The sequence below is a fragment of the Euprymna scolopes genome, chromosome 8 (genome assembly GCF_053919585.1).
Source record: "Euprymna scolopes isolate OS-2025 chromosome 8, ASM5391958v1, whole genome shotgun sequence".
Classification (NCBI taxonomy): domain Eukaryota; kingdom Metazoa; phylum Mollusca; class Cephalopoda; order Sepiida; family Sepiolidae; genus Euprymna; species Euprymna scolopes.
In genome coordinates, this window is record NC_136489.1 from 93,264,001 (window position 1) to 93,283,342 (window position 19,342).

Genomic DNA, 19,342 nt, shown 5'->3' on the forward strand with positions numbered 1-19,342 from the left:
GTAGAGACATCTGCCTAATAAGTAAAATAATTTAAAAAAAAAATACAAATGATAAAAAATAAACAAAATAACGATTATGGACTGATTATGTTTTTTAAGTTATTGAAATAAAAACCACGATAGTATATATATATATATATATATATATATATATATATATATATATATATATATATATACACACACACACTCACACAAACTCACACACACACACACACATATATATTCAAGCAAACATTATTGAATACAAGGGATGTACTTTGCTTTATTATTCTTTTTTTATTATTGTTTCGATTATTCGTATAATCTTTTTTATATCGAAATCAAAGATATTAATAAAAAGTTCCATAAGAATCATGAGCGCTTTCGATTCAACTACGAGTCATCTTTTGGTGGAATTTGTGGGGTGAAAGTGAACTGGAGTAAAGGTCAAAGATAAAAAAGTAAAATTCACAATATTAAAAATACAAATCTGGTCTTTTAAAAATTATTGTTTACTGACATCATTAGGTCACAAGTCCTTGAGCAAAAAAAAAGTGCAAATATGACATAAAAAAATATAGTTACATCAATATAAACATAACATTGCTCACTATAATATATCAGGTAAATAAACGTATATAAAAATGTCAGATAAATCTAAATGAACATTCTATATACCTACATTTGGTCTAGCATAAAGCGGACAAAAAAGCAAAATAAATAAATAAATAAAAAATAAAAACAAGAGACAGGTTATATATTGCTGGACACATTTTTGCTGTTAATTTTGGAGACAGTGAACCTGAAAGTGATATCATAAAAAAAGATTTTAAAAAATAAAAAATAAAAAAAAAAAAACAGGAAAAAAGAAAGAACTAAATGCAAGGAGAAAAAAGAAATGCAGACAAGAAGTCCATGCAGTAATGAATGTTAACAACAGTTAGAGCGGTAAAATATGGCGTCTGCGGCGGCCTACGGTGGCAGAGGTGAGGCTGGACAGTTTGAAACACACAAAAGTGTTGAGATGAGCAAGAACAGGTTAATAGAGCTACAAGACATCAACATTTGATTAGCACTTGATACGTTTATGTGATTTTTGCTCTTTTTTTTTTTTTTGTATCGGAAAGTATATTTAAAGAATATTAAGCAGTGATTTCGAGTGATGTGAATATCAACTTGAGAGAAACAGCTTTCCATGACTCCAAAAAGGAAAACAAGACATTTTCTTCAGATTTGAATGTAGAAAATAAAATAAATAAAAATAAACTAAAGTTTATATTAAAAACTAAATACTTTGATACGCTTAGGGAACGTTCAAAATTTCAAGTTACCTTTTAATTTGGGAGCACAAATGAATCATGATGCTTGACTTTAATTCAAGTATTAATTGCCAAGGCTACTTGCATGCAAAGAAAGTGTGCTCCCTCTACCGTGCTAGAAATTTATGCATACCAAAAAGACTATCGTATATCTTTACAAAGCCACCAATCGCCCATGTATGGAGAATTGTTGTCACGTCTAGGCTGGGACATCTACTACCAGTCTCTCACTTTTATAAAGGGTCCCAAAAAGGTTAAAATCTAATAGGTTCCGCACTATCAACCAAGCTCCACCCCCTGTCCCATCACTACAATATTGCATCCCTGTGTCTGTTTTATGAGTACTTTAATGGAATGTGGTTTGTTGAACTGCTAGCACTTGTGACCCCTCAATGTACATACCCCTCGACTATCCTGACAAGCAGCAAAATCCCACCCTTTTACTATTGAGGTTCTTAAATGCTGGAAAGTCTTCTATTCTAATAGTCTCGTTCCTCGAGCTGCTAGATTTTTGAATTCCCTACTTGTTTCCTGCTTCCCTGACTGTACTAACCTGCAAAAGTTTAAATGTAATGTGAAAAGACATCTCGCTGCTCAAATCCCCTCGGTTCCCTGTTAGACACAATCTCAAATAGTAGTCTCTTACGTTCCAAGTAGTAATATGCTTTGCTTGGAGTTAAAATGAGTAAAACAAATGCTTTCTATTCAGCAGTTTAAACCTTTAAATGTCGCAAAGTTAAAACTGGGCCAACTATTTTATGCCATTATTAGTATGTTGTGAACATGCCAATTTGAAAGTGATTTCGAAATCTTGAAGCTATCGATTACAAAGTAATTTCAGGTTTAAATTAGAATTTAAAAAGACAAAATTTAAGTATTACGGTTCATTTGTGCTTCTAAACTAAAAGCAAACGTGAATTATAGAACACGCATATGTCATATAAAAAAAAAAGTGAAAACTATATCGATTTTATACATCTTTTATGACGATAACCTTTTTTCTCATATTTTCCAACTTTTAGGGCGAAAATTGATGAGTTGTATCCTTGGCACGAATATTTTCACAATGTTTCAGCCAATATAACCTCCGACCTTCTTCAGCCATTCTACCCGTTCATGGCTGATATAAAACAGAACAATCTATCCACCTGGATTAAATAAAGGGTTTATTCCAAATTTCTGTACTGATTCCAAAAGGCCGAAAAGATGCACCTGAAGAAGGTCGGAGGTTACATCGGCCGAAACGTTAAGATTAGAATAGTAAATAATACAAACAATTTTTCATCTTCCTAATGATAAAAAAAAAAAAAATGTGATGTGATGGTGGTTTAGTGGTTAACGACAAAGATCTGCGTGTTCCAAGTTCGAATCCAGTCCATTGCACAAAAATCACTTTCACTCAGGATGTTGGCAACCTCCTCATGGTCCCTCCTATATTTCTCGGAAAAATTTTGACTATAAAAATATCGAGAAAACCAATGCCAACAATAGAATTTTCAGATTCATACTATATAATAACTAGGGCTGTGACAACAGCATATTCTTTTCATTGTTTTGACTCTTAAGTATACATCCGTTAATATCTTATATGTTTTTATATAGGCTGATGTGGTTCTTGGTTGATTGACTGTATCTTACTGTGTCAGATATATACTGGAGAGTCAAAGCAACGAAAAGAATATTCTGTTGTCACAGCCTTAATAATAACTAATCTTCCTAATTTGAAATCGGCATCACTATTTTATTTGAAGTTCATTAAGATAGTTCTTTTATTACATGAATGCATATTACTATTTGGCGGGAGGTTAGGGGCACAAAACAAACATAATACTTGACTTTTTGTGTCATTCAAATATAAAATGACTTTTTATTCAACAAGTTAAAAAATATTTTAAGTAATAAATAACAGTCAAAATATGTTAGTCATTTTCTTTTATCTGTTAATAATAAATTTAAAACATGGTTGATAAGTAACACCTAGTAGTAAAAAAATTGGTTTTCATAAAATAAACAACAGAGGGAGCTTGTGCAAAAAGAGGCGACGGATTGATTTTTTTAAATATGTCATTTTGAGCAAAAACTTATTACTTATTAGGTTGGTTCAAAAACAATATCGTTTTTTCACAAATGTTACTTTTATATATAATTTCTGAATTAATTCATTGATATATATATAGCCATGTTATATATCATTTTGAAGCACGTTTTTCGCTCTATGTGTTATTTGCTACCGTTCTCAATCTCTTCATTCATTATTTGCAGGTTTTTCGACAGCATGGACAAAATTCAACTCCTCACAATTTTCTTGTTCCAGTTCAAACTAGGCCGAAAAGTTGCCGAGACCACTCACGATATCAATGATACGTTTGGTGCAGGAATCAGTAATGAACATGTGACACAACACTGGTTTAAGAAATTTCGGTAGAGTGATTGGATGCTGTAGAAGCTCCACAACACTTCCCAAAGCCGAAATTGCACCAAAAATAGTTATGGTGACTGTTTGGTAGTCTGTGGCCGGTCTCATCCATCATAGCTTTTTGAATCTGGGCTTTTTGAAACGATCATGGCAGAGAAGTACTGCTGACAAATTTATGAAATACACCAGAAGCTCCAACATATGTGTCCGAGATTGGGTAATATGAAGGAATCAATTCTCCTCCATGACAATACTCGCCCAAATGCAGATGCTAAACGAATTTGGCTACGAGACTCTGCCATATTCACCCGACCTCTTGCCCACCGATTATCACTTTTTCAAGCATCTCGATAAATTCCTGCACGAAAAATGCTTCAAAAGCTGAGATGATGCCGAATCGGCCTTCAATGATATCATCGCTTCCAGAACTTCAGATTTCTCTGCTAATGGGATAAATAAACTTGTTTCTTGTTAGCAAAAATATGTCAAGTCTAATGGTTCTTATTTCGATTAGTAAAGTTTATTATGAAAGGAGTTATGATCTTTTGAAGTTGAACGTCAAAAAACTACATTATTTTTGCACCAACCTAATAATTGTCATGTCGAAAATAGAAATATATCCAAAAATTACAAAATTCTTCAAGTAGAACAACTGCCGCGTTTTTATTTACAAAAAGTTTTTCAGTGTTAGCTACACACATGTTGGACGCTATTACGATGTAATCTAAAATATGCTTTCTGAGTTATGTTCCCTGTTTCTGCAATGTTCACGGCCTATTCTAAAACATCTATGAAAAATGCAATTTTCCTCAATTTTCCATAAAAATGACTTTTAACTATAAGTAACTTTCTACTTGATGAATTTTGTATTGAGAAATACACACTTTAAATGTGTAAACATGAAGTAAACAAGTACCCAATTAAGTCTGGCTTATTCTACGCCACTGCCCACTGTCACTACATCTTGGCCGATATGTTCATATATTTGTCTATAAGGAGTCAATCCTTAACTAATTAACCGATCATTATGAATATTGGAACACGTGTGCTAGGCGTAAGAGTTCATAATGTGGACTACATTTAGTTTAATTTAGTTTTATACAAAGAGAGTAAAAAGAGAGGTGAAAGCCCTCTGTGAACATTTAGATACCGTAGAATTTTTGTGAAATTTTGATGAATTTTCATAATTTTTGGATATATCACTATTTTCCATATGGCAATTAAGTAACATTGTTTTTGCTTCAAAGGACATATTTAAAAAAAAATCGATCTGCCCCCTCCCTTTGTAGTTTAATTTCTATTATAACAATAGGTATTAGACATCAATTAATGAATATTTTCCAAATTTTAGTATCTTTTTGTCTCGTATTTTAAAGAGTTTTTAAGTTGCTATGGGGAAACCTCCTATTTAAAAATTTAAATATTTCAGATTTGCTGTGAATTCGATCCATAATAATTAGACACTAATTTAGCAAGGGTTCCCTGAATTTCAATTTCTTCTTAAGACCTCTTAAATTGTAGTCATTTTTAAAAATCAAAATCATGTAATGGATTTTGATTAAAATTGGAATAAAGGTTTTAGAAATGAAGTTTAATATTATTATATCTTGATTTTAATTTTCGTAAGAAAAGTTGCCATAAAACTGTTCTATTCAGGGAAATTCGTTTTACCTGCCTTGGGACGGGTACTCTTCTAGTTATATATTATTATATTCCCTGTTTCCAAGAAAGTTAAACTCTGAGAATATGTGAGAATGGTTGGCAATCAGTTTTCATAACCCGATTGATAGACGTGTACTGTCGGCAAATTGATCAAATACACCAGAAGCTCCAACATATGTGCCAGAGATGAAGGAATAAATTCTACTCCATAACAACGCTCGCCCAAATGTTGCTCAACTGACCCTGCAGATTCTGAATGAATTGAGCTATGAGACTCTACCTCATCCACCATATTCACCGGACCTCTCGCCCACCAATTATCACTTTTTCAAGCATCTCGACAAGTTCCTGCGCGAAAAATACTTTAAAAGCCGAGATGATGCAGTGCTGTCTTCAAAAGTGGGAACAATGTCTTTGCTAGTTTTTTTCATTTTTTAAGAATATTACTTAAACTTGATTTTTAATTAATTTGACTAAAAATATATACACGAGTTTTGGGTCTTTCAATATCAGACACCTTCACGCAGGTTATGCTGGTTGTAATAATCAAATATCAACTTGTAACCCAGACACAAGCAACAAAATCGTGTTTTATATATTGATGCTGCGCTGACAAATACTTATGTGTCTGATGACTAGGGCTAGGACAACAGCATATTCTTTTCATTGTTTGGACTCTCGAGTGTGTATCCGTTGATATCTTATATGCGTTTATATAGAGTGATGTAGTTCTCTGTTGGTTAACTGTGTTTAACTGTATCGGATATATACTCGAGAGTCAAAACAATGATAAAAATATTCTGTTGTCATAGCCATAGTGATGACAAATACTTATGTATAAAATTATAAGTGACTTCATCAAACTCACACTTGACCTTGTGTTTAACCTCCTGGAGAGGAGGTAAATAAAATAAAAACATAATAGTATTATTTGTTTTTCGGTTGTAGCAAACAAGAAGAAAGTAGAAAATGCACAGGGTTATTGGAAATTGATCTCTCAAATTCGCTAGCCAGTCGCCTTTCTGCCAATCTCAATTTAGGCCAGTTAATATTTTGGGCCACCATGTTTTTTTTTTTAAATTTTTGTTATTGCTATTTCACCCCAAACAAGGCACAGTGCTACTTGGATGTAGGCAATTATTATTTAGGACATAATTTGCAGGGATACTATGTAGCGAGTTGAGAAGTAAGATGTTTGTTCACAATACACTTGAACTTTTGCAAGTCAGTACAGTCAGGGAAGCAGAAACCCGGGAAGGAATTCCAAAGTCTAGCAGTTCAAGGGAAGAAACTATTAGAGTAAAAGGTTCTCCGGTATCTTGGGTTCTCTATTGTGTGGGGGTAGGAATTTGCTGCTTGTCGGGTTTGTCAATCGCATTTACGTGAAGGAGTGCAAGGGTTTCTAGTTTATTGGAGCACCTTCCATTAAAATACTTGTAAAATAGGCACAGAGATGCAAGATTTCGTCGATGGCGTAGGAGTTGGAGACACCTACATCTACAACTACTATTATGAAATTCCTCCCACTCACTCAATGTAGCCACTACCCCCTTAGTGTACGTGGTTTAAAAATGATTTTATTTTTATATTTAGCGATGAGTATATTTTGTTTTCTGTGTCTGCAAGCGATCTTTGCAGGTGTTTCTGCATCAAATAACAAGATGTTTATTCTCCTGGCCAGGTGTTATGTCCAGTACGCCAAACTTAATATTCAACACATAATCACAAGTTAATAGCTGAAAGAAGTTTAATGTACAGGCACAGCTAGAGATCGAGCCTATCAGTTCAGCAATAGTATACCCACCCCATAAAAAGGTAACGCCCAGATGACAAATTTCTTCTTTTCATGGATTTTATTAACTATCTGAATTGTTTCTTGAATTTTTGAGATGAAGATTGATAATTTGTATTATTCAAACTACCGTTCTCATCTTTAGTGCTATTCTCACAACGTGTATAATATATATATATATATATATATATATATATATATATATATATATATATATATATATATATATATATATTTATAACCACAGTCAAACACCGTTACAGCTCACAAAAACTATGAAAGCCAACAAACCGGAAGTCCAAACTTCCGGTTTGTTGGCTTTCATAGTTTTTGTGAGCTGTGACATTGTTTGACTGTGGTAATAAATATATAATCTCTCACATTCGAAAAATTCTATTACTAAGTGCCAATATTTTATATGCAATTTAACTAATTGGGACGGTAATTACATATGAATGCATAACATGATATTCTCGTTTAGATAGCTCAATAGTGCAATATTACAATAATAAAATATTTTTCCTTCAAGATGCCGTGTTAATAAGGATGGATAAACTCATTTTCGAAAAGTTTTTCTTTTAGTGGTCAGCACATTGCATACAATTGTTTCGGCCCACAGGTTTGGCATATAAGGATATAATTGTTCATCAAATTATAAATTGCACAAGCCTGGGCTTCATCAGCAAAAACCAATATTTCAAAACTTTTTTTTTATGACATGGATAGGTTAACCTAATTAATCTGAAGCAAAAAATAAATCCAATGTCCGTAACTTTTCTGTTTTTGTGTTTAAGGAAGGTGGTGTTTGATCTACACCGCTGAGGAGCCATGAGTTAATATACTGTTTTGCTTTTAAATCCCTGAAACAGTGTTTCATGGTAAACAACTGATGATCCCTGCAATAACATAAGGAATATTGTGAATTCGTAAAAGCCAATTGATTCAGCAATTGTAGGATATTGACTTACTGGCAAAATATTTTTCCAACGAAGGACAAAATATGTGTGTGTGTGTGCAGTTTTAGATTAAAAACCTTCCAAGACTATATATAAAAATAAATCCACAGGAGTAGCCATCATCTCTATATAAATAAAATGAATTCATTTTTTCCCGTCAGATTTTGACCTTAATAGGATTAAAAATCAAGATATTTCATGCAAATATAATATGCACAAACGGCAGAACAATATCTGAGGTGTGTTATAGGCTTATTATTTCTCAAATTCCTCGATAATCTTAGATTTCTATACTTTTTCTGCTGAGAAGTCACAGCCAAAATCGGTTAAGATCAATGGAAGTGGTAAAATATTTTCTCTCTAATAAATTCCTCCTCCCCCTGCCACCACTTAACACCGTTTGGGATCGTTCACAAGGAACAGTTGAGAAGAGAACACCGGTTTGGCTTCGTAGTTCTTTCATGTGAAGTTATTTAAAATCACTAAACTAAGTTGCAGTGCTCTGTGGCGTAGTGGTTAGCGTGCTGGACAATTCACATTATATTTTCACGTTCGCGCCGACCTACCGTAGTCGTTTTTTTTTTGTTTTTTTTCCTAAACAACTGGAATGGACTTTTCTTGGTGGCCGAACTGTTAACGTTGCAGATGTTTTTTTGTTTTTGTTTTTTTTCACACTTTATTTTCCTACTTTTACTCATGACTCCGGGTTTGATCCTTCCTACTTACCTACCATAACATTTTTTAAAACTCCCCCCCATTCTACAATTTCCTTAAGGCCTCGTGGCATGACGGATAAGTAACTAGGTAAAATTTAGAGACATTCTCTGGACGTGTGAACGAATTGCGAATTACTTAATACTTCTACCCAATCATAGATGATGGAACATGGGCATGATATCTTTATAGATTAAATAAAGAGTTCCATGCAGATTCCCTAGTTTAGCAGAAAGATTTCGAGTGTGACAAGATACACTTGAAGAAGGTCAGAGATTATATCAGCTGATACGTTATGAGAGTGACACTCAAGATGAGAACACTAGTTCAAATAATATAAAATATTTTAAGCTTACTAGTTTTACGATAGGGCTACGGAAAGAAACAAATAGATACGGATTAAAAAAAAACGAAGCATACTATCACATTAATGTTATTGTTGTGTAATCTAGTTTAATTTGAAAGCTCGTATTTAAAAAAGAGAATGTTTTTAATAACTTCAAATCCAAAGTAAATGTCCTTGACTTTATGAGAAAAGTATGGCGCTGTTTCTCTTAAGACTGTCTCTAATGTGAGTGAGTTATTATTTCTCACATGGTTATTTTCTTTTTAACCAGAATTTTTTGTAATAAAAGTTAGAGATTGATACCAAGCACATTCAGCTCTATCTACAAGACTCACAGGTATGGCCCCGTTCTGCTGTGGACAGGAGAAATGAGAGAAAGAAATGCATGAAAGGTAGGGTCAGCATAAAAGAAGCAAAAAAAAAAAAAAATGGCAGCTTTTTTTTTTTTTTTTTGATTATGACAAAAAACAGATTTTTTTTTTGTTCAAATACAAAAGGCAAGTAATCTTCAAACAAACAAGAAAAAACACATTTTTAACAATTAAAAATAAAAACATTTTAGACAAAGTGCAAAAAAAAACAACAATAAAAAAAACATATGGCTGAAGTAGAAAGCATAAAGATAGTTGGGTCAATTTTAGTTTACTGGTACAAATATTAAGCAAGAAAAAAAAAACAATTATATAATTTTTTTTAACATATATAGCACAAAAGCAATATTTGAATAAAGCAAAAAACACACTTATAACATTCTTTAAAGATAGTAGAAAATGGAGCTTGGGTTTGCTTTTCGCATCGATTATTTTGTCCTGTAGTCCTCACATTCCATGTGCGACGATTCTGACAAAGGGGGAAACATTGCTGTTTTCTGGGTCGAAATCTATCTATTTCACACTTATAATTGGTTACTTTATGACATTGAAATAGTATTTTTTTTTATTTTAACTTCTTACATCAAGTGGCTTTATACTTTGTCAAGGGCGATTTTTATAAAAACGAATTAAAAACAACTTGTTTCTCATAGTGGCAAAGTTAGAAAAAAAGTCCTTTTAACAAAATGCCATTTTTATTTTCAAGAAATTCAGCCCCTCTCCCCCGCCTTCACAAACAGGAGTACTCTGGATGGATGCAAAATTAGCCATGATCAGTTCTATTGAAAACTCCTTGGTGAGGTTGCCTCGAGAGATCAACCACAAACCATCACCCTTCCTAAAGAAGGTAATAATGATTGGGAGAATGATCTGAGCCTGATCAGAACAGTTTGATCTCGATCGGATGACCCTAATAAAGAAAAAGAGGATATGGAAGAGAAAGACGAATTGAACAATATCTCTTCAAAGATTAATGATTCATATACTATCGCTATTTCCATGGTAGGTGCTCGACTGAGCTCCATATCTCTGGCTCCTTACTTTATAAACATTTACAGAATTAACTCGATTTCTATCCCCATTGCAGAAAAAAAAAGTTCCTATTTTCGTTTGTGTACTTAAAACGAAATGAAATTTCTACAGATAGTTTCTTTCCATGAACCTCATATCTGTGGAACACATTGTTGCAGGACTGTTTCCCAACAAACTACAACATGATTGTCAAATCACATGTCAAAAAATACTTGTCAAGTCGTCCTCTTAAGTGATAAAATTTTGCTCTTTCTGATTATTATTTTCAACTCTCTCATAGTATAGTTGAGTATCCTACTGAAAATTTTATTAACTCTTTTCCTCAAGTGGATTTTAGCCTTGATAAATAGTAACCCAAAAGTTATTTATTTATTTATTTTTTAAATCAGAAACTTTTTATTCCGTATTGAAGAATAACTCAATTTTGTAATTTTCACTATTCTGATATGATTTTGTCAACTTTTATTCATTCAATTATAGATTTAATCATAAAATTTTGTACCAGTAAACCAAATATGAGTCGATAGTTTGTTTTTTTTGAATAGGAAATAGAACTGAGTTCATTTCAGCAAATTCCCTCCTGAGAAGGTTTTATTTCATTAGCATTCAACAGAGTAACGTTAAAATATTGTCTAAATACTTGGTAAACGTTAAAGGTTGCGACCAGAGAAGACCGCAAGGAAAAAATATTGTATAGGCTATAAATGGTTTTATGTTGTTGTCTTTGTTCTATATTACTAAATGAGGAATGATTTCCAATTAAAATCCAGTTAGTATTATGCATGTAAAATTGAGAAAAGCCTGCTTCATTTTTACGACACGACACCAGGTAAAATTTGATCACCATTTTGTTTTGCTTCGGCTTATTCATATAATGCTGACACATTTCAAGTGTGTTTTTCTAAATTTTGCATGCATAAAACTAAATGGATTTTTAATGAAAATGATTCCTCATCTATTAATATATAACAAAAAAAAAACAACATAAAAGCATTTATAGTCTACATAGAATTTTTTCTTGTGCTCTTTTCTGGCTACAACTTTTAACATTTACCAAAAGCTTTACAATTTTGGAAAAAAGATTCAAAGAATAAAAATAAAAAAAAATTTCATCTGTTTACTCATCATTACGGAAACTTTTAAATTAAAAAATGATCAGCTGTAATTGAAGATTTTACAAGAATCGTCCGTTTAGTGAGTTGCACCGGTTAAAAGTTATGGCAGCAATTTCCATCTCCTTCAAACGACTCCCTCCCCCCATTGTGTGCATAGAAAGAATTTATTCTTCGAATCTTTTACTGTTTTACTTTTGATTCTTAAATTCTTAAATTCTAACATTGCACTCCTGATGAATCATTATCTGAAGACAGATCATAAGAGACAATTTACTAAAATGAATTCTTTTGTCTATTTTGAAATTTTATAACAATCAACATTTATTCAAATAAATTTTTTTTAATGTGACATAATATTAGAACAATTGGAATTTCGGCACTTCCGCATTAACTGACCCGCGGTTTAGACAAAGTTTCTTGGGTGAGCTCGGCCGCTGACAGGAATAACTGGAAGCAGCAGATCGCGAATGAAAAGATTACAATGATAAACAGGAAAAACATGGAAATATAATAAATAAAATTACAAATATGTATCTAACCTACTCCAAACACTAACCGTAACCTGCGTGATTAAAATTAATTTTTTATTTCTTCCAATTTATAAAAAAAAGTAGCCTTCATAGATTCGTACAGTGCGTTTGTTAAGAATTGAGGAAACTGTAGGTCGGTAAATGCAGAAGCACCGGATTTTCTTTTAAAATAAATCTGTTAGAATTATATTTGCCTTTTAAAAAAATTTCGTATTGTGCTTGACATTAAAAAAAAGAAGAAGAAAAATGGCGTTTTCGCTCTTATGTAATGAGTAATATCTGCAGGGTTTCTGAACAATGGCCACATCATTTTTTGGCAATTTTGAAAAATAAAAAATCTTTTTAACTGTAGATTATCGTCGATTATCAACGTTTAGATGACAACTATTGAAAAAAAAAAAAGAAAAATAGACGTTTTCAACAAAATTATTTATTAGCATACATTCAAAACATAGCTCACTTTACCATTATGCTTTCATTAAGAAATAGGCATTTACTTTATATATAGTGTAACTTTTTAAAAAGTGGTTAAACATAGTCGAGGGCAACCTGAAGGTTCCATTTTCATTAGCTACTACACCAAAGTGTAGGGGAAGAAACCAATCCTTTCCCAGGACTACTCAACTTTCTCTAGATTCTCACTTTACAATGCTGAATTTGTAGCAAGAGGGCATCAAGTACCATTTTATAAGTCTTTAGTATCACTCAACTAAGGATTGAACCCTAGTCTTCTGGCCCAATAACGAACACTTTTACCATTGTACCAAATGAGCAACTAATGTTACTAAAATCCTTCATCTCTATGCCAAAAGCAGAAAAGCAACGTTCCCTGGAAGACCAAGTAATAAGGAAATCCAGATAGCAACCATAAAGGGAACAGTGTCTATTCTTAAAAGAGCCCTCAGATATAAATTTAAATTCTAACAGAATTAAGTGCTAGAGGGAGCTCCTTGATCTTTTCAAACTAACAAAACTTTTCAAACTAACAAAAGTAAAATAAATTAAAAAAAAAAATATATATATATATCAGGACCTAAAAAAACGATTAAAAAAAAAAGAAAGAAATACACATTAAATGTGATAGGAGCAACTGGCCTAAAAATAATAATTAAAAAAAAACTTAATAAATACTTGGAAACAATCCCTGGAAGATCAAGCTGTAACAAAATACAGCTGTCAACCATAAAAGGAACAACGTCTATCCTTAAAAGAGCCCTCGGATATGAATCCAAATCTTAATGAAGTCAAGTGTTACCTTTAGGAAGAGTTATCTCCCTTGATCTTTTGAAACTAACTGAAGAAAAAAAAGAGCAAATGGTAAGTATACCTTTTATAACAGTGAAGTGAACATATCGATTCACTAAATTTTCATTTATTGTTCTCTAAACGTGCTAATCGGCAATTTGCTTTTTTATTATGTTAAAAAAAATCGCTTTACAAAACGATGCAACCGCCATTCAGAAACACTGCCACAATATCTACAAGAATCAAATATAGAAAATGAAAGACAATTATCATAAAAATAAGATTGTCTTTAGTCTTTACATGGAAAATGTTTACATAAAAAGAAATACATACATGTATATTTATAGAATGTTTATGGAAATAATGGATAAAAATGGAACATCCACGATTTCCATTTTGTCTGAAATTTTTTTTCAAAAATGTTCGAAACTTCCTCATATACATGTATGCAAGTCACGTGTTACTGAACTAAATTGGAATATGACAAATATATTCAGTGTAACATCATTTACTTTTTAAAGTTCACGATTGAGAAATTGTGCAATGGAAATTAATTCTGAATTCTGATGACATCATACAAAAATGAGAACTTAATATCTTATTTTTGGGAGATTAAACTGTCTGAATTAAGAATTAATTAAATCATTCATTCTTATATATATATATATATATATATATATATATATATATATATATATATATATATATATATAGTATGAAAATATTACATCTGGCATGCAAGCAAAGAGTAATTTTTTATACTTTTGGTGCTTATTTTTATACTACTACTAGAGCTCTATTCATTTATTAAGCACTGTTGAAGTAATCACTGAAACACACACACACACACACACATATATATATATATATATATATATATATATATATATATATATATATATATATATATATATATATATATATATATATATATATACTGTACAATTTGGACTGTTAAGACTACCATTTCTATCTTGGTTTTTATATTCACAATATTTCAGCCAATGTAATCTTTGACGTTATTAAGGTGCATCTTGTGAAATGTAAGAATTTTTCGTCAACTCAAATTCAAAAAGATACACCTGAAGAAGGTTGGAGGTTACATCGATGAAATGTTGGCATTACAACTAAGATAAGAATGATAGAAATGAAAATTATCAATCCTTACCTGAGAAATTCTAAAACAAACGAAACATATGTGATAATATAAGTATATATATATATATATATATATATATATATATGCACACCCAAATTAATTTAATCAGCCATCAACACCTCAGGTTTTACTAAAAAACTGGAAATCCAACCCGTTGAGCTGAAGAATACTCTTTAGCCCAATAAATTTGATTTCTAATATTTCTATGTGATCGAATTAATATTTAGTGCTATTTATAATAAAATATTATGCTCTTACGTATGTAACTGAGCACTTAAAAAACTCAGCATTATATATATATATATATATATATATATATATATATATATATATATATATATATATATATATATATGCTGGCCTTATATTAGAATTAATGTTTCCTTTTATTTTTTATAATAGTCTTATGCATTATTAACAGTTGTAGCACAACCACGTTGAATGTTTCATATCTTCACAAAAACATATATGGAAAGCAGATATCTACAATTACATAGAAATTGCCAGCTCAAAACAAATAGCAATATGATCCAAATGAACACACGAATAGCAAAACATTGTTTAGTTACAAACATTTAAATGAATCAAAGCAAAACTACTTGAGGGTTATGTTTTATTTCCTTTTTAAACATTCTATCTGGGCTCATTACTGAAGATTTGTTTATTCAGACATGCCTACTTTGTTATTTTGTGTAACTAGCTGAAGTTTCAAACAACTTGATCCCTTGTGTCTAATGTATTTGAAGATTGAAAACCAAGTTTCCTCGATCTGTAACAGTTTTAAGGGCGTTTTTAGTGAAGGCCTTATCATGCCACATCACATCTTTAAAAAGGGCATCAGACTCAATTCAAATTGCTCTATTGAGTTTCTGTCCACTGTTGTTAAGTGTTGGATAGAAGTACATATACGTGACAGAAGGACTCAGCTCCCATGTCACACCTCCAGGAAAACCTATAAGTAGATATCTCAGAACTTCCACGATTAAGCGTTCAGTTAGTGAAGAAGTTAAAAACATTAATTTTCATCTCCCCACGATGCCTCCGTTCAGTCTCAAGAGACAATGGATACCCCCTGTAATGATAGCTACATGAATAATTGCAAGGCAAGAGTTGTGCAATCCTCAACCACACCTCTCCTGAATCGGCACTGCTTGAGTCCAGTGACAAGGAGAAGTGCTAGATGACTGGAAACAATGCCAAGATATGCAAAGAGCACATATAGCACTTGGAATTCCCAAATGGTCACCCATTTTAGTACTGACTAGGCTCAATTTTGCTTAACTTCAGTGATCTAATGGGAATCGGTCTGTCAACATAATTATGCCCTATATGATCAGTTAAATATGTTATAGTATATCTTTCTTTTAGCTTTTTTGATCTTATCAGATTCTAGGACAAGAATTCATCAGGCCTCATAAAGTACCCAGCTGAGTGCTGTTGCTTAAGGTAACATCATTAGAAAAAAGTGCACCATCCCTTATATGAGCCAAGGTATAGTTATCTCGGGGGGATTTTATTTGATCTTTGAATACTAAGTTATTTTGAATATTTGGTCAGGGTTTATTTTTAGGATGAAGCATCATGATGTCACATAGTCCTTATACAGAGAGACCAAAGACACTCGATAATGATGTTCAGTAGGTAATTCAAACTGTCCCACCTCACCATGTTTGCAATTCTATGTGTGGAGAGCAGTTGAGAAAGGTGTCAACCGTAAGACCTGTAATATCTATTGCCAGGATCAAACTGGTGTTCAAATGTTTTTCGAAGGAGACTGTGTATACTGTATGCTCCAGGTTTAAATCCTGCTAGAGGCTCAAAGTGGCTTCTTCACATGATCTGTATTCGATAAAAGATCGTGTAAGAGATACACTTTGAATTTTGAAAATGCGTCAATTATTGGCCAAGATATGGTGTTATTCTTTTTTTTTCTAAAATGTGTCAAATATGTCTCGAACAACCTGTGCATATACAGGAATGAAAAAGTTACAGTCTAACAGAAAGTATACAGATCCAACATTTCAAAACCGTTGTTGAGGGATTTGCATGATTCTCGCGAACAATAAATGAAAAAAAAAATACACTATAAAATAATGTAAAATAAACTTTTGTTTATTTACGTTAAAAGGAAAGAAATTACTTTTTTGTACTCAAATGTGGCAGTCTGTACAAAAAAGAAAAAGATGAAGAAAGTAAGGAATTGGGAGTGTGAGAGGAAAAGAAATAGGCGATGTCTTGAGGCGAGGTGAGAGAAAGAGAGAGTTAAGTGTGTGTGCTACTGTATTCACTTTGCATGCGTGTTATCCACATCCCTCTCTCTCTCTCTGCCAAAAAAGTTGTTTTTTTTTTTTTGGCATTTTTATATTTTTTAAGAGGCTCCAGAAACGGGCAGAAATAAGCTTTTTATTATCGATCCCTGACTGGTCTAAAAATTCATATTTTATGCTAGGAGAGTGTTTTCTACTATGTTGGCCCTTTTTCAAGGGTCCTGATTTTTTATCCCCAAGGGGTTTAGTATGAGTGAATGCGGTAATGCCCACGCAAATGAATTTTTAGAAATACCCGTGCGTGAATAAATTTTAATGTGTGTGTGAGTGTATGACTTGGAAAGATAAAATAAGAACCACCACACTGTCAATATGATTGGCTATCCAAACATGGCAAATGGTACAGTTATACAGCAGATACATGAACAATATCAAAACGACTAATTCCACCTTGAGCAATGTGGGCATGCACTACTTTATGAAGATCTTCACAGTAGATGGGTCAGATGTCAACGAACCATCAATTGGCTGCCCCACTGACAAAGTTTTTCCAGGGTGTTGGGAAGCATTTCTTCTTTAGGCAGCGTTTGAACAGATTTGCAAGAATGGAAGCTAACCAGAATAAATTATGTTTTGGGAAAGTTTTGAAAAGGATAAAGTTTTTGCATGCATGCCTCACACAATAGGTAACATGATTCAGTTTGTCTTGCTGTCTTGTTAGAAATCTGATGTTGATAAAGACCTTTGTGTTAAGAGTGTGCAGGAGTATTGGCTCTGATTGCAAGGATCTGAAAATAATGATGACAAGAGTTTGCATAGCCGTTAGATCAAGTTTGGTCTTGTTACTGCATGTATTCGCTATGTTTGTTTGTTTGTTTGTTTGTTTGTTTGTTTGTTTGTTTGTTTGTTTACTAAATGTTCTAAGCATTGTATTAGGTTTTCCTTTCTCATACCTGACGATTTTTATTTCTATATATAAACTAATAACATTAATATAAGAAGCGTTCAGTTCTGAAATAAGGGGTCCTGGATATGACTTTAAACTATATCCGATGATGAGGCCCCAGCTTGCGGGCTTTGGGGAGTGTGGAGCCAACCTTTAATTGCCATTGCTCCCACGTCCACTCTGACCCGAAGTGGTAGTACCTGTTAGGGTCCAAACTATGGGTTAAATAGAAGCCGACTTGCAAAAAACAAATATATTCTATTAAAAACATTTTCTTCAAAATCACCGAATTCGGCATTAAATAACATGGAAAGGGTTGATGTGCCATAAAACAAAAAAAAAAAAACAACCTGAAATAAAGAACATTATAATAGCCTTACTACGAAAGTCCGATTATGATATATGAAAAACATTTTTCATTCAACATTTTTCATTCAACATTTTTCTAGTGAGAAAATAGTTTTTTTTACTATTAAAGCAATTTGAATTTTATTTTTATTCATTTCATACATCGCAAATAGATTATTTTTTATAAAAGCCATACTCCTATGCAGCATCTCGCCCATTATATTGGACACCCTCCATTCACTTAAAGAGATTCCTGAAATCTTTTACTAAAAAGCAGTTAGATAAAAAAAATCTTTGTCAGCTCTCAGAATTTGTTTTCAGATGAAGCCTTTAATAAATATCTGAATAAACATATGTTCAATAATATTTCAGAATTTTTCATTCCAAAATCAAACAGAACCTTTTTTTCCGCATGAATTCATATTTTACAAGTTTGGATTATTGCCATTTGAAATTCATAAAAATAAAAAGCAGCACAAAAAAGAAAAGAAAAGGGAAAATTAGGAATCAAAACAATATTCAAGCTTGGAAGACATTCCACTCATAAGAATAAGCAGCAGCAGCAACAGAAAGCAAAGGGAAGCAACTGTGTTTAAAAGATTTTTTTTGTAACAATCCAAATAAATTAACAATTCAAACAGAAATAACTCTAATAAATAGAAATAAATTTTCAATAAATCTAATATTTGTTCTATCAAATATTTATAAAATAATTTAACTCTTGTGTATGATATACATGTCTATATATAATTTTAGTCATATATAAGTCTATATATGATATACATGATGTATACATCTATGTATATGTGATATTTACAACTATATATATACATATAATATATGATATGATATATACATCTATATATATATATATAATGGACATGATATATACATCTATATATATATATGTATATATATATGTATATATATGTATATATATGTATATATATATATGTATATATGTATATATATATGTATGTATATATATATGTATATATGTATATATATATATTATACATGATATACACATCTATGAATAATATAAGTGATATTTACATCTACATATAGATATAGATATATAATACGCATGATATATACATTTCTATATATATTATGCATGATATATACATGTATATATAATA

General features: G+C 31.8%; 1 protein-coding gene across 9 annotated transcripts in view; it reads right to left on the reverse strand.

Annotated features, from left to right (window-relative positions):
- LOC145283636 (F-box/LRR-repeat protein 12-like) overlaps positions 1-19,342 on the reverse strand; it is a 738,609-nt gene that overhangs the window by 462,949 nt on the left and 256,318 nt on the right. For 3 of the 9 annotated variants that reach the window (XM_080132590.1, XM_080132588.1, XM_080132595.1), the window contains exon 2: positions 9,523-9,540. The exons of 5 other annotated variants lie outside the window; for them this stretch is intronic. In XM_080132590.1, the coding sequence (XP_079988716.1) occupies positions 9,523-9,540 (18 nt within the window). The remainder of the gene's footprint in view (positions 1-9,522; positions 9,541-19,342) is intronic. One more of the 9 variants, XM_080132591.1, reaches the window with a different exon arrangement.